The sequence below is a fragment of the Zerene cesonia genome, chromosome 1 (assembly GCF_012273895.1).
Source record: "Zerene cesonia ecotype Mississippi chromosome 1, Zerene_cesonia_1.1, whole genome shotgun sequence".
NCBI lineage: Eukaryota > Metazoa > Arthropoda > Insecta > Lepidoptera > Pieridae > Zerene > Zerene cesonia.
The window spans coordinates 1,904,396-1,920,392 of NC_052102.1; the positions used below are offsets into that span (position 1 = coordinate 1,904,396).

Sequence of the window (15,997 nt, forward strand, 5' to 3'; positions counted from 1 at the left end):
CCTTTAATTACTTTAATACGTAATTTTAATTTATTTAATTACGTGCCTTTATACGTAATTTTAATTTCCAAAAATTCTAGATTTTTCTAAGAGCACAAAATTTTAATATCTTTTTACGTAACCGCCTAAACTTTTTCGATCTAAAAATAAACATTATTTTACGTCGTATAACTAGAAAACTATAATTTAAAATTTTAACTGCATTCTAATGCATTCGATCACACAAACTTTTGAAAGAGATGTAACAATAATTAGACATTTCAGGATAAAATTCTTCCATCTCTTTCATTTCTTTTAAGATTTTGATAGTTTAATAAATGTAACGTCATTGTAATTTTTTATAGAGAAGTCGCCTTATTTCAAATAGAGTAAAATATATGTTCATTCGTACGTACTTAATTATAAAAATTACTGTAATATCTATTATTTATATAGCTTAATGTCTTAATATTCGATAAGAATCTCAAAAAAATATATATTATTACATAGTGTTTCTTATTGTTAACATTAACTTAAATGTTATGCAATGTAATAACTTATTTATTGATATTTATTCTTTCATATATATTGGTTGAGTTATAATTCGTATTTAACTAAATGATGTTTGTCATATTTAGTACCTAATTGATACATTCCGAATAAATCTAGTCAATTTGTAGCTAAGTTTTAAGTTATGTTTAAGTAATTGTGATTCTATGTTGATATTAATGATTGGGTTATGTTGTATACGAAAGACATCACAAATATAATATTTTTTACACCTGTATTTTGTATTATTTATGATGGTTTTTAGCAACAGAATAAAATAAATGTAGATGTAAATAGAAATACATATTTTAATTCATTCAAAATATCTGCTCTCTTTTTTCAAGATTTTTTTTACATACGAGTATACATGTAGCCAATAAATTAAATTATTTTCTTGTATATTTTAATATATTATACGAGGCAAATTATGTATTATAATTAATGATGTATTTATATGTATTTAAATTACATTCCAAAGATAGAAACCTTCCTTTTTTGTTGCGACGTAAAATTTCATTAATTGCAAACATATAATGATACTAGATGCACTCCGCGGTTTCACCTGCGTAAGTCCGTATCGTAAAAGTTGTCTATATGTTATTCCAGTTGTCCAGCTATCTACGTACCAAATTTCATTGCAATCGGTTCTCTAGTTTTTGCGTGAAAGAGCAACAAACACACACACATCACATTATCGCGATGTTTACAGATGTAGTACAGATACAAATAGAGATACAAAAGATACAAAAGATTCTAAACGTGACAATATAAACTTATCACAATTGTGATAAATATTTAAAAGGGAATTACTACAAGTCAAGTAGAAAATATAACACTTTTATTGGCCTTATTTACATCCAGGATTGGCCTAGTTTCAACCGAGAGCACTTAAGGAAAACATTGGAATAACAGCATACGTACAAACAACTCGATCATTACCGAATGAAGTGCGATAAAGTGTGGCTTCATGTTACTAAGCTTGTTTACGGTTTTATTTATATTATTTGATGCCGTAGCGTGTGATCAATGTGATCGTTTACACACTAAATATAAAGGTAAGTTATAAATTCTTAATTTCAGCTCAATTTGTATAATATACACATGTTTTAGTGAATATGCCGCAGGGTTTCGAGGATATAAGAGAGAAATGTTTTGGTAGTAAAAATTCTGTGTAGTTTAGAACCTAACCTAACTATAAAAACGACCATGCGAGTGCTGAATTCATTATTAAATGTATATAAACACGAATATTCGACATATTTCGTGGTATCGCTGGGGATTTCGCATTCTTACTTCCAAATTATTTACATTTTCGACATTGACAGTTAAAACAGATGTAAATGAGTTACAGTGAAGTTGATTGTTACATATCTCTATCACACGTAGCAGTCGATGTTGTACCAGTTAATTTGTACGTACGTAACAGAACGCAAAATAATAATTTTGTAACTATCATCGACACGATAAAAATAATCCTAATATTTCATACGTCCTACTTCCTACTAATATTATAAATACGAAAGTTTGTTAGGATGTGCGTGTGTTTGTTGCTCTTTCACGCAAAAACTACTGAACCGATTGCAATGAAAATTGGTACGTAGACAGCTGGACAGGCGGAATAACATACAGGCAACTTTTTATCCCGATATTCCTACGGGATACAGACTTACGCGGGTGAAACCGCGGGGCGCAGCAAGTTTAATATATATAGCATATAACTTTTCAATAGCTCATAATTAGAATTAGCAAAATTATATTGGGATGCTTGTTGCATCGCATCATATAAAAATATCGTAGACTACAACGCATATTTGTGTATTAAAGGCCCAGTATCTGGAGTGAGGTACCAGGGGGAGGAATATGATGTAGTGGTCCAGGGAGGAGGCGGAGCGGCGAAGGCGGAGGCTGCTCTTTTGCTTGCTATCATTCGACATGTGCATCGCTATACCGCTCGCTTGGACCCCACAGAAGCGTATTTCTGTAATGTAACCCAAATTCAATCTTCGTGAGTATCTTAATAATAAGACGGTTTAGCCAAACCAATTTCAGTGACCATGTATTACTTCATATTGAAAACTGATCATAATACTCGATAAGAATATTTAATTAAATTTGATACTGCTAATTTGTATAAGAACGCATGTCACCTCTTATCTGTCAATATTTTGTTTTATTACACTCTGCACTAGCGACTGATGCGCGATGGTCTTAGTACAAGATGTTGCCTATACATTGCGAGCTAAGCATAATTTTCAATCTATTTGTAATTGTGTCTTATGTCAACCCACAGGTTGGCATATTACGTTGGTATATTATATGAAAACGCTCATGCGGCCCTTCTAACTTCATTTATCTGTTCCGTGGAACTTCTAAAACATTTTAAGGTGAATGTATAAATGGGTATTTTTTGCATCAAAATTTCCACAGACCTGTAGTATTGACCACAGCTGCCATTATGAATAAATATGGTTGCGGGAATGAAAACAGACAGATCGATCCTGTGGCGAGTTTCAATGCGCCAGTCGCAGCTGAAGTCAATCTTCGTTTTATGGCACGCGTTCATTCTGATCATTGTAAAAATAGAATTACATGGCAATTTCTTCAAACTGACGCTGTTAAAGATTGTGGATTTTACATCAAGCAGAATAGGTAATAATGTAATACTATCATTTAACAAAAGCAGTAACTTTGTATGGCTTTATCATCAAAGGAGATTTTAAGAGGCCTTTTTTCATAATACATACAAATAAATGACAATTTTGCTTACACGTTATTACTATTATAAAATGTATAACAAGGTGTGTAAGAGAATTATGGTACCTTCACCCCTAAGTCAAAATACCTATGTAAAATAAACTATATAAAAATCAATTGCGTTCTTAACCTGAAGGATCTTTAGGATTAGATCAGGTATTCATTTAGAGACTGATATTATGAGCTACTTTTATCAAAATCTATGTGTGAAAATCACATAAAATTATGTGGTTAATACTGTTTTCGAATAATGCTCTTATAAATAGATATCAGTTGTCACAATAAGTATACAATTTATATTATTACCACATATTTTTCCTTTTTCAGCCATTGTCAAATTGATGACGTCTACAATATGACTCGTTCCCTAGCAATAATCGCGAGAAATGAAACAATTCACGACAAACTCGCTTTATTTGAATTCGAGAAACGAGTAACTGCATCAAAACTGCCCCTAGAGTTTGTGATATACAATAATGATACAAGTTTTCGTCGCATGTTGTACCAGCTACTTCAATCTAACAAAACATTTTTATTCATCGATGAGAATATTTGGTCTGGCATTCCTGATATTTTTGTAATAGACATCCCACCAATACCAGAAACAAATTGTGTTACATGTGTCTCGGATGCCCTTTATTCGATCAATGCAGTTCGCACCGGAGATGGTTTGATAGTAAAGAAATTTGCACCTCATATTTATAAAACTTTTACTACCTTTTCTCCTAAAATAAACGTCGTAAGAAATATACTACAATATGAAGCTAATGCAAATGTAAAAGATGTGGAAGAAGCTGCCTGTTTATGGGCGAATGAAAACACAGAAGAATTTGAGAAATTATATCAAAAATCGAAAAAAAATCTTCATACTATTGTAATATTTTTATGTGCTGATGATCCATATAATAAATACTACGAGATAGCAATAAATAGCATGTTCTTAAGAATTCAGAATGAGATAAAAGATTTTTCAATTGCTTTCAATGAAACCTTAATAAATTGTACGAATCAAAATGATCTCAATTGGGGAATGCATTATCTTTACCAACTTGATCACGTTGCAGGAGCTATAGCATGGAGTTGGAATGTAGCTATTCCAATCGCCTCAAATACTGCTAAATATGCAGATTTTCCTCTCATGCTTGCTGGCCCAGCTGTTGATACATACATTGGAAATGCGACATACGCAACCTCAGGCCGTTTTTCACATCTGGCTAAAGGATATCATTACTTTTTATCTAAATGTGATTGGAATCGAGTAGCAATTATTTCGGATGACACAGTATATTCAAAAGATTTTCTCCAAGAAATATTAACTATTGGGAACTTAAGCACTAAAATCATTTATCTTAATCAAAAAAATTTTTCTACTAATCTCGTGAAATTGAAGTATGATGGTGCACGTATATTCATTGTAAATACCTGTTGCCAATTGGCAAATAATATTTTAGCACAAGGGAGAAATTTATTTTCACCTATCGAAAATTATGTCTGGATTGTGCGTGATTGGTGTATTTTAGATAAAAATAAGAGTATTGAGGAACTGGTGTTTTATACAATAGACTTTGCATGGCGTGGTGGAAAGCCGTGGGGTGGTTCTCAAAAATTGCGAAATGATATCTCTAATAAGACTGATTTATGGGCAGGGGATACTGTTAAAGTACCTGGCACTTCATACTTGTATGACGCCATACTACAGCTTGCTCATGGATTTGCTGCATACCTTACCATGAATCCTTCTTATCGGTATGATCTTCACGGAAAAGGGGCTATAATGTAACTATTATTTTTTATATTATTCACTTTAAATTTGTATGTAATTTTAGAAAAATAGGTTTACCGTATACGTAGATACCGTATTAAAACTCAACTTGTTTTCATATTTTATTCGTCAAAAAAAAAATGAATAAAAAAAAAAAGATAACAATATTTCGTTGATTATTTAAAATTTATCAGTAACTTTATTTTTTTTAATGTTTATTATGCGACCCATCAGAGCGTCAAGTGTTCTTTGAGATAATGAAGTATGAGTTCATTTTTAATTATTTTACTTAAATTTCAGGAAATTTGACAAAGCCATGAATTCATTGAACCTATCAGGAGTAGCCCAATTTGTTCAGGTGAACAATAACTCTCTCAACAATCCGGTGATATTCGTGGAGAAATGGAAAGGAAGTGAACGCCGGACGATGGCCATTTTGCAAATTCTAAATAAGTCAGTAGTTGAATTATGGCAATTGAATAAGATACAAGACACATGTCACGCGCTATTAGATGCTGAAAGAGTGCCAGATAAAAAAATATGCGTAATTCGCAGCGGCGATGACTTTGCACCTCGGTGCCACGACGTTCCCATATTAGTGTTTGGTATATCATTAATATTAACATGTTGTGCCTTATTTATTGCGCAAAAAATTAGACGAGACCGCCTTTTAGCCTATAATAAATCTGTACTTATTGATATTTTGGAAACTCGCCATAAAAACGCTTCATCCCTAGCAGCATTTTTAGTAGACCGTGGTTCAGTTAAATTGTTACATGAGATCGGGTCTGGTTATTTCGGCCGCGTGTATTTTGCGGAGTTAAGTCAACCAGGCCACGGAACACAAGTAGTGGCGGCAAAAGAGCCCCATGAAGATATTACACCACTGGAAGAGAATGAATTTATTGGTGAAGCTTGCGTTCTAGCTCGTTTACACCACACTAACGTCATTAAGCTCATGGGTGTCTGTCTTGCTAACGGGTCACCTCTCATGCTTATGGAGCATGCCTTGTATTTGGATCTGATTCGATTTTTAACGGAGAGAAGACATTTAGCTGTTAAAGCTAGAGAAGAATTATCGCATGCTGAAGATTTAGAGGTCTCTGATGTAAATTTAACAAAATGGGCCTTCGAAGCAACCTCTGCTTTAGAATATTTATCAATTCGGCGCATCGTCCATAGAGACGTACGCGCTGCTAATTGTCTTCTTGATAAAAAGCTTTCTTTAAAATTGGCTGATTTTGGTTTAGCAAGGGAATTAGATAAAGAGGATCCAACATATATGACAACTCGCAAAGCATTATTTCCAGTTCTATGGATGGCCCCTGAAAGTTTAGAATGTGGTGTGTTTGGTTTAGCATCAGATATCTGGGCTCTTGGGGTCTTGTTTTTGGAAATTGCTACACTTGGGTCACGTCCATACGGTGATTGGCCTGCTCATAGGGTGATAAAATACGTGATAGGAGGTGGCTATCCACCTCTACCACCCGACACTTCACTTTCAATGTAAGTAATATTTTGCACACGTATATCTTAAATTATTTCCATAAAACAACTGTAACGTATTAGGCACAGGAAGCACATATCCTTTTCCTTACCCTTCTCAGTCCTTTCCTTTATTCTTCTTGCCAATCCTTTCTTGATCCCTTCCCAAAAAGTCGGCAGGCGTCCGTCCCAAAGAGGCGAAAGGTCTGCAATGAACCTTATACCTCTCTAAATGTTCATGGGCGGTGGTAGCGCTTACCATCAGGCATCCCACCAGCTCCATTACCGACTGTGACATATAAATAAACAGGGTTGGTTTTCCGTCTGTTGTTTCATCAACCTACCTACTGTAATTGTTTTCAATTATTTAAAAAAATATATCGAAATATATTTTTCTTACTAAGTATACTGGAATATAAAGGAATTAACATTATTTTTATTTTCCAGTCGTAAGTTACTCTACAAGTGTTGGTGTAGAGACTCAGACCACAGAATTACTGCATCAGAAATACGAGAACAATTATTACAGGATCCGAAACTTATATCGCCAGCTTTGCTGTTGCCAGAACTGCCACTTGTTCCTCCAATACAAAATATGAATTTTAATTTCATAACGTGACGATGCCTTAAATAAAGAATTTTAAGCATATCAATATTTATTTTTCCTCCTCATTTGAGAAGTCTATATTACCTTATCATAAACTAGCTTTCCGGCTCCACCCCGGTAATAAATAAAGCGATACACAATCTTGACAATTTCATATAATTTCGAAGTTAGCCCTACCCATTGCACGATGTTTAAATTTTTTTTTATTGAACCAACATTAAGTACTCAAGTGACAAATAAATTAATACAATTACTATAACCGTTGAAGTCTAAAAAACTTATATTTAACAAAAAACTCTGTGAGATATACCACTCCGGGTTCAAGTACATTCAATGGTGATTCGTTCAAGAATTTTTGAAATCTCTCCTATTGAGATAATAGGAGAGATTTAAATAAACACGCTAAACATTATAACATAAAAAAGATATAAAACTGGCTATATAGAACGCTCAAAAAAGAAGGAAAAAAAGTTTTTTATTCACATACTTACATTTTTAAGTATGGGATTTCAATACTTAACATTTTTTTATAATCATCTTATCTTAGATAGTCTTATCTCATATTACGGGTTTTTCTTGAAAAAAATTAATTAGTAATCCCTTATTAATGTTTATTTTAAAACAAAAAAAAAACGTATTAAATCTGTTACGCAAACGTGAAAAGGTCCGCCACTGTTGACACTTTCACGTATAATCCGACTCCGAAATCCGGCCCATATAATCCGACTACTGGGACAAAGGCCTCATCCTATGAGGATTCGGGCTATAATCCACCACGCTGACCAAGTGCTGGTTAGCAGATAGATGTGGGCGATGTTTTCCTTAACCTTTTAGAGCAGTAGTGATGAAACAATTTATTTCTTGCACGCTCGCCTTGTCTCGAACCCCCGAATTATTAATTTTAAGTCCGAGGTGCCACTGAGCTGCATTTTTATGTTATAGACAGCAATGGAGCTGGTGGGTCGCCTGATGGTAACCACCGCCACGGAACATTTGGAGAGGTGTAAGGTCGATTGATGACCTTACGCCTCTACAAATGGACTTCATATCGGAAAGGGATTAAGAAAGGATTGACAAGGAATTGACAAGGACAATAAAGGAAAGGACTGGGAAGGGTAAGGATACGGGCCTCCATCTCCGGCTCTACGCTTCGGCACAAATTGCGCCAGCTCGCACTTGGGAAGTACCACACTCCCACAGATAGCCGGTGTGAAATTACCATTTCATGCAGCATGCTACTATGCTACTGTGATAATTGTCACCACGCAGGGCGCTGAAGCTTCTTAGAAGTGGCGCGCAGAGAGCAGGCGGCAGCGACAGTGCCATTTCTGTGAACAGCTTCCACAGCGATCCATACAACACTGACCGTGCTAATTAAATAGTAATTTCTGTATCCATAGAATACATTTATACATAGAACAATATTCGTTGTACGTTATTACTGCTACTGTTATATTAGTGTATGAGTTGTTTGGAAACCAATAAAATAAAAAATACACGACCATAGATTTTGACGCCATAAAACGTGTGTGAACTGTGTACAAGCGGTGCGATGATTACTTTATTTACCATAGAAAATTAATATTAAGGATTTTAAACACTTTTTTTTTTTGAATCGTATTTTGCTAAAATGACGGCTTTTTGTTTTTTTTTTTTGGATAACCTACACGAAATTATCATTTCGTTATTAATGTGATAAATGTTATTAACGAATTAACAAAACGGATTCTGATATATACGACACACGTTAGTTTCAATGACAATATATAATGTAATCAATAATCTAGTATAACATTGATAAGCAATTATTAAAATTTAAGTACTCAGGATTATTTGACATGTGCTATGTTATCAATTATTATTATCAACCAGCAACCTATTATTATTTAATCGATTGCAATACATTCTATTTTTATATTGTGCAAGATTTTTATGCGTTATCTTCATAATGTAAAATTATTACATGATTTTCAACCGACTTCCAAAAAAGGAGGAGAGGTTTTCGTTTCGATAGTATTTTTTATATTTGTTATGTGTGTTGTTTGTTGTTGTAAAACGTTTTGAGTTCCCACTGGTTGAACCAGTTTGTCAAGGGAATTAATTTCCTATTTAAATTTGGTCTAGTTCTGATACTTTGAAGGCGAGAAATTTTTTGAAAGAATAGAAATAAAATGATCACGAGGCGGGATTCGAACGCGCGTCTTTATGTCATATCTATCGGAAAAGTCATCCCACCTTTTTCCCGGGTGGCGGTTTTTTTTAAACCAGCAAAACAAGCTGTCTGTTCTCGGCCTATTCTTCGGTTCTACTTTTCCGGTTTTCTAAGGGACATCCCAGCTATTGTAATGCTTTTAACAACCATATCATCAACCTATAATCCTACTCCTACTAATATTATAAATGTGAAAGTTTGTAAGGATGTGTGTGTGTTTGTTGCTCTGTCACGCAAAAACTACGGAACCGAATGCAATGAAATAGGGTATATAATATGATAATAGTAAAGATGTACGTGTTCGATTTAAGAATGATAGTAAAGATAGACACAAAAAAATAATTGTAAATTGACGTCTTGTTTAAAATTCAAATAGGTATGATAATCTTACATTAATTGTATTAATTAAGTGATGCCGTTACTCGTAAAATTTTCAGGTTTAGAAAAGTCAGAGTTGATCAGGTTTAGAACAAAGGGATGGAGACGATTTAGATTAAGAACAGAATTACACACAAAATGTTATTAGAAATACTTTATTGTAACGTTCAATATGGAGTTTACATGCGGGCGCGGAACCAAGATTCGAAGGAGGTGACTCTGGCGAAACCAGCGGGGTGGCCGAGCTGGCAACCATCGCGGTGACCGAAGGAAGTGATACCAATCTGTTAATACACAATATTAAGTTAAAAGAGACTATATTTAAAACATGCATCTGGCCTCTTCACAAATTATTTTAAGCCATATGCCGGTCCTAATTAGATTACGAAATAATAATAACGAAACACTAAAACTAATGACTAAAATATAATTCCTTACCCTTTTTCATTTTATAGTGAAAATAGAATACCCCAATTTAGTTATAATGAATATTGCAATTTTGAAAGAAAAATTAATCTTGCTATTATTTTAAAAACCGCCCATCGCCTCCTTGGCACAGTAGTTAACGCTTGAGCGTAGAACCGAGGGGTCCTGGGCTCGATTCCCGGTGGGAACGCAAAAAAAATGTCTCGAACTGGCAGAAATCAGAAGGCTGAGGGGGATACTGGACTTAAATTTTTTTATTGTATAAAAACATGAATTGGTTAGAGCGTTGAGTGAACGATATAATTTTGTTATACAAATGAAAGAGTACACTTACCAAGTCTTGGTTGTTGTTGATAGTGAGGGGACCACCGGAGTCTCCAGCGCAGGTGCTACGTCTGCCACTAGTGTTGACGCACAAGGTGGAGGCAATAACTGTCGTTGATCCGTAAACACGAGCACAATCGGCGTTGGCTATGACAGGCATATTGACATGGCTCAAAGCTTGGTTGTTGGTGATGCCTCCAGCGGATCCTGCAAATTAATATAGCGTTAAAATTATATATAATACAATTAAAGACAAAGATATACCACATATTTTCTTCTACTAACCGTCTCCTGTTCTGCCAAAACCAGCAGCAGTAGCTGTAACACCGACGTACTGGTTGCTGCCGGATGCCAATCGTATGGCTCTGATGTTATCTGTAAATGGATTGTATGTTAGACAAATTTTAATGTAGACATATATATGTAATTTATTTAATGAAGAATCTACAGTACTTACTGCTGAAGGTGACTCTGGAAATAGTGGCAATGGCAACGTCGTTTCTGAGAGTGATCATGTTATAGCTTCCATGCATCACAACATTGTTGGTGTTAATGCGAGTTCCACCGGAGAAAAGACGAATGGATCCCAGGACAACGGTGAATTGGCGGGCTTGGGCTTGGAGTGTGCGCCAGCAGTGAGCCGCAGTCACGACTCTGGTGTTACTCACTAAAGAGGAGCCACAGACCGATTGCCTGCCATCGGTTAAAGTGATGACCAAACCACCCTGTCAAAGATGGATTACATGTTATATACGTGAATAAAACAGTTTCATAAGAGACACTGCACATCATGACAGTTTAAACACATTTCTAAAATTCATTTATTTTATGTACGTAATAAAAAACTTACCATATGGGGATGTTGGCCAAGACTGGAAGTGGAACCGCCTGTGATCCTGGAGCCATCGAAGTCCATAGCCTCCTCCGCGGCCTTGATGCGAGCGGCCTCTGGAACACCGACTACATTATGGTAGTCGATGAGTATGGGCTCATACTTGGGTGCGGCTTGAGCCAAAGCGGCAAGACCGATGACAACCAGGAACAACTTCATTTTGAAACGTGATTTTGCAAGTACTGTTCGGATTTTATACTAAATGTGTATCTGATATCGCAACGATTCAGATAAAAAAAAATGAGATTATCCTTGTCCATTATTATTTGATGATACAATGAATTTAATTATCATAATATAATGAATGTTACATAACTTTCAGGATCACCAGTGTATTTACATAACATTAAAAATTCATGCATTTATTTATTCTACACTACACTAGACTTTTTTAAAATCGTATCATCATCGCTGGCCAAGTGCGGGTTGGCAGATGTCACATGTCGTCGAATTCTTGATTCTCAGACATGCCGGTCTCCTCACGATGTTTTTCCTTCACCGTTTGGAGCAGTGATGATGTTATCCACATGTGCAGATAAATTGAAAAATCAATTTATTTCCTGCACGCTCGCCTGGTCTCGAACCCCCGACTTACCGATTCATTTACGTACCTAATCATACCACTTGAGGCTTTGAGGCTTCCCCTATATTATGAGAACTAATTTTTTTTATGTAAATTAGTGCATGGAAATTATTACGTGTCTACTTCAGCGTGATGTTGGAGCTTTCAGTTCCATGGGCAATAATATAAATGATAAGTTAATTAGGTGAGTAAATTTGTGCACTCGCCATTGTTACAGTGTAAATGTATCGTGTGTAAGCACAGGCAATGAAAACTAGTTTATAACTTTAAAAGAGTCTTGGATCAATGTGTGGTAGTAAATAATAAAAAAAAATAAACACTCTATTATTATAATCATTATTTGCTCGACGATTTAATGCCGTCACGTGTCTGGAAATGATTCTTTTTCCTATCAATGTATTATTCATGGCAGTATATCTGACGAAGACAAACTAATAAAACATTATGATTCATTTGTTTTTTTTTTGGTTTATGCAAATAAATGAACTTGAATTTGAGTATAAAAGGTGCGACGCCGCGGGACATTAGTAGTCCACACTGCAGAATAATATAAGTTGTATTAAATGCATGAACCTAGATTATAATCTCGGTATACGATATATCAGGATTTGTATCGTTAATGATTTATGAATGATAAGCATTCCATTATTTTGCCTTATGTTTTATCAAATAATATGAAATAAATTATCGTTTTTGCATATTTCCCTATACTTCTTATCTTTGGAATTAATATGGGTATTTCTGTTGGAATTAGTATTTTGGTATTTGTTGATATATCGTACTAAAAATAATATACCTAATTCCATTCTTTGTATGTGCTTAATACGGAAATTTGCACGAACCAAGCTCGATTAGGTTGATCAGTGGACTTGTATCATCATTATCATTATCATCAGCTCATGTATGTTCCCACTGCTAGGACACAGGCCTCCTACGAAGATTCAAGCCCTTAGCAGATGTCAAATGTCGAACTTTTAATCCACGGACATGCTTAACGTTTCCTAACGATTTTCTTACACCGTTTCGAACAATGGTGATGTTATCCACATGCGCAGATAAATTCATTTTATTTTCATACAATCAAATCAATTTACTTTCCGCACTTCTTACTTATTGTTATTTACCATATTTATTACACGCACGCCTGGTTTCGAACCGCCGACTTTTCGATTGAAGTCTGAGGTCTTCACCACCGCTGCTTATTATAATGTAATATCGCATGCATATAATGTATAAGGATTAAACTATGTGTGGGTGGACAATTGGCTAAACTGATGGCTCTGTTTTACCCCAACTACAAAACAAAACTTAACTATAGATATTTAAATAACTCTCACACTGAAGAGTACAATTGATTTGGTATATTTCAACATACAAATTATAATGATTAACACAACTCAACAGAGAGCAGCCAATAATACTAGGTGTTTTTTAATTGTACAATATATATTAACTTTTCATTCGTTTTGTTGTACTTTGCCCTGTTGTGATGTCACCGTTAGATTATAATCTAATTCGCGATATTGCAAACTATCGATAAATTGTGTTCTGTAACCGTAATGGTTTTGTCAGATAAAACACATTCTTGGCGCGCGTCGGTGCGCTAACCTCACGCCGCGCTATGACGTCGAATCGTGTTGAAAAATCGGCTTTTGATATAACCATGTAAAGTCTAAAACGTAAAGTAAAACATCAAAGCTTTAAATATATCCAAGTTGATATAAGATACAAATTATGTTAAATGTGACTGCCTATCTTTCGTACATTTATTTATTTTGTTCACACGGATCTTATAGGTGCTGCTGAAATAATATTTATAGGAATTACGATTAACAACATTTCACTTTATATGAGACCATTGAATAAAAAAACCGTTTCATTATGTTGCTATTGTGACCACAGAAAAAATTACTTTTTTTTTTAATAAATTATAACTAAATATGATGTGATTACGTATGAAGTGACGTTATTTGGCTCTAACGATTTTTGGCGCGATATTAAAAATGTGACTGGTTACATGACAACAGTGGTTATTTTTCTTTGATTACATGTATATACTCAACAAAACAAAAACAAAAACGTTAAAACAGTTTTATTTGAATATAATTTCAGATGTATTTATAAACTGCATATTTCAATTCGATAAATAAATCACTAGAGAACTCAAATATTTAACGAAAAAGAAGCAATATCCAAAATGTTGCCTATCACTGAATTATGCATATATGCAATAATTTAATCGAAAAAGCATAGCCTCCATGTTCTTATTTTTATTAATCTGAGGCACCGAACCCAAAATAAATATTTTCAAGGCGCCTTACACATTTGTTGAGCAAAAAAGACGTTGTGCGTATAAAGCCAAAAAATTTCATGAAATTTTTAAAAACACAGTAAAAGCGGTAAGGGATAAAGGAAAATTAGTTAATAAAAAAGATGCAAACGTACCGTACAACGCCTTTGATTACGTAATAAAAGTTCTCGTAGACAAACAACTCACTATTAGTCAATATTAATACATATAGTAATGATTGAAGCGATCCCTTTTATTAATATAGTAATGATTTAAGTGATCCTTTTTAACAGGAGTTGACGATTTGCATTCTTCTCACACAGAAAATAGCATGTATTATTTTTACGACGTAATTACGTATCACTTTTTATCACATAATAATAGACAAACATTAAAACACGCGCGTGACATGGCTGTAATCTCGCTACATGACGTCCCGATCTCCGAACAAAATGGCGCACGTAGCTCGGGCTCCTTTCGCATCTCGCTCCTTGCCTCCCGCACTATTCCTGTCAGCCCTGTGTTCACTGAATGTTTATAAGCATTAGACTATAGGACTATACGTACCAACTTATATAAGAATGCACTGTCAAATTTTAAAATGCTACCCCTAAATGAAACGCCACGCCAAACCAAAATCCATTATTTCTCATATAAAGTTAAAGGATAAAAATTGGTTATTAGTAGGTTATCCATATGAAATTAATTTTTTATTGACAAGTAAGTCATCAGCCTTCTGTGTCCTGCTAGACCAAGATATTTTTTTATAGTCCCCACTGGGAATCGAACCCAGGATCTCTCGGATCTAAACTCGCCCTTTAACCACTGTACCAAGGAGACAATGTCGGTGCTATATATGGATAAATTTACAGGGGCGATGACAAAAGAAGATTTCGAAGATATATTTTATATGTGGTAGTCGAGCACGCTTCGGCACGAATTGGGCCAGCTCACACCGGGGAAGTACTATATATAATAGCATTCTACTGTGTTTCGTTCGGTGAGTGGGGGAGCCGGAGGCCCATATCCTTTTCCTTACCCTTCCCAGTCCTTTCCTTTATTCCTATCGCCAATCCTTTCTTAATCCCTTCCAAAAAGTCGGTAATCCATTTGTAGAGGCGTAAGGTCTGCAATGGACCTTATGCCTCTCCAAATGCTTATGGGCAGTGGTAGCGCTTACCATCAGGCGTCCCACCAGCGCCTTTGTCGACTGTAACATAAGAAAAATATATAAGATTTCGATATCTCAGCTTTTTTATGCTATTATTAGGAGGCAGTTATAATGAGACGATAAAAGAGACAAATTTGTTAAATTCTCCTTACTGTTTACGAAATTGAATAGAAACTGTTTCAGTCCTAATTAAAATCCTATATGTGGTAGTCGAGCACGCTTCGGCACGAATTGGGTCAAAAAAAAATAAAGCCTTAATTTTATCTGAATTATGAATCTTGAATCGCGGTGATATTGGCAGGTAACGTATAGTAAACGTATGTAAAATTGTGATATTAGAGACTCTAAAAATATTGATTACAATTAATCAATATGACATAAATCTAATAATTAAAGACAGAATACTTGATCACGTACATTGCTCGGGCGTCACGTTTTATAACTCATTGTAGAATACGAAAAAAACAGATTTAAAAAATATAAGGAATTATAAAAAATAATAATTATTATGAAAAAATTAAAAATCGATTGTTATACTTTTGGTTTTATAATGATCTTCTTAGGATTTCTTATTTGACGTCCACC

General features: G+C 34.6%; 2 protein-coding genes across 2 annotated transcripts; one reads left to right on the forward strand and one right to left on the reverse strand.

Moving 5' to 3' along the window:
- The first annotated feature begins 1,430 nt into the window (after positions 1 to 1,430).
- LOC119831683 lies at positions 1,431 to 7,159 on the forward strand. Its single transcript, XM_038355140.1, has 6 exons — positions 1,431 to 1,583; positions 2,353 to 2,533; positions 2,956 to 3,177; positions 3,610 to 5,058; positions 5,345 to 6,550; positions 6,977 to 7,159. Exons 1-6 carry the CDS (start codon positions 1,496 to 1,498, stop codon positions 7,146 to 7,148), a joined length of 3,318 nt encoding a protein of 1,105 aa, XP_038211068.1. The 5' UTR covers positions 1,431 to 1,495; the 3' UTR covers positions 7,149 to 7,159.
- Positions 7,160 to 9,905: 2,746 nt separating this feature from the next.
- LOC119828240 (collagenase-like) lies at positions 9,906 to 11,527 on the reverse strand. Its single transcript, XM_038350347.1, has 5 exons — positions 11,327 to 11,527; positions 10,934 to 11,201; positions 10,762 to 10,851; positions 10,487 to 10,683; positions 9,906 to 10,010 (listed from the first exon to the last, which is right to left on the reverse strand). Exons 1-5 carry the CDS (start codon positions 11,525 to 11,527, stop codon positions 9,906 to 9,908), a joined length of 861 nt encoding a protein of 286 aa, XP_038206275.1.
- Between the last annotated feature and the right edge of the window lie 4,470 nt (positions 11,528 to 15,997).

Coding starts and splice junctions, on each gene's coding strand:
- LOC119831683 (XM_038355140.1), top strand. CDS start 1,496: ATGTTACTAAGCTTGTTTACGGTTTTATTTATATTATTTGATGCCGTA. Junction 3,178..3,609: donor TTTTACATCAAGCAGAATAG/GTAATAATGTAA, acceptor TTCCTTTTTCAG/CCATTGTCAAATTGATGACG. Junction 5,059..5,344: donor CACGGAAAAGGGGCTATAAT/GTAACTATTATT, acceptor CTTAAATTTCAG/GAAATTTGACAAAGCCATGA.
- LOC119828240 (XM_038350347.1), bottom strand. CDS start 11,527: ATGAAGTTGTTCCTGGTTGTCATCGGTCTTGCCGCTTTGGCTCAAGCC. Junction 10,852..10,933: donor TTCCAGAGTCACCTTCAGCA/GTAAGTACTGTA, acceptor ATCCATTTACAG/ATAACATCAGAGCCATACGA. Junction 10,011..10,486: donor TCAACAACAACCAAGACTTG/GTAAGTGTACTC, acceptor GTGTATTAACAG/ATTGGTATCACTTCCTTCGG.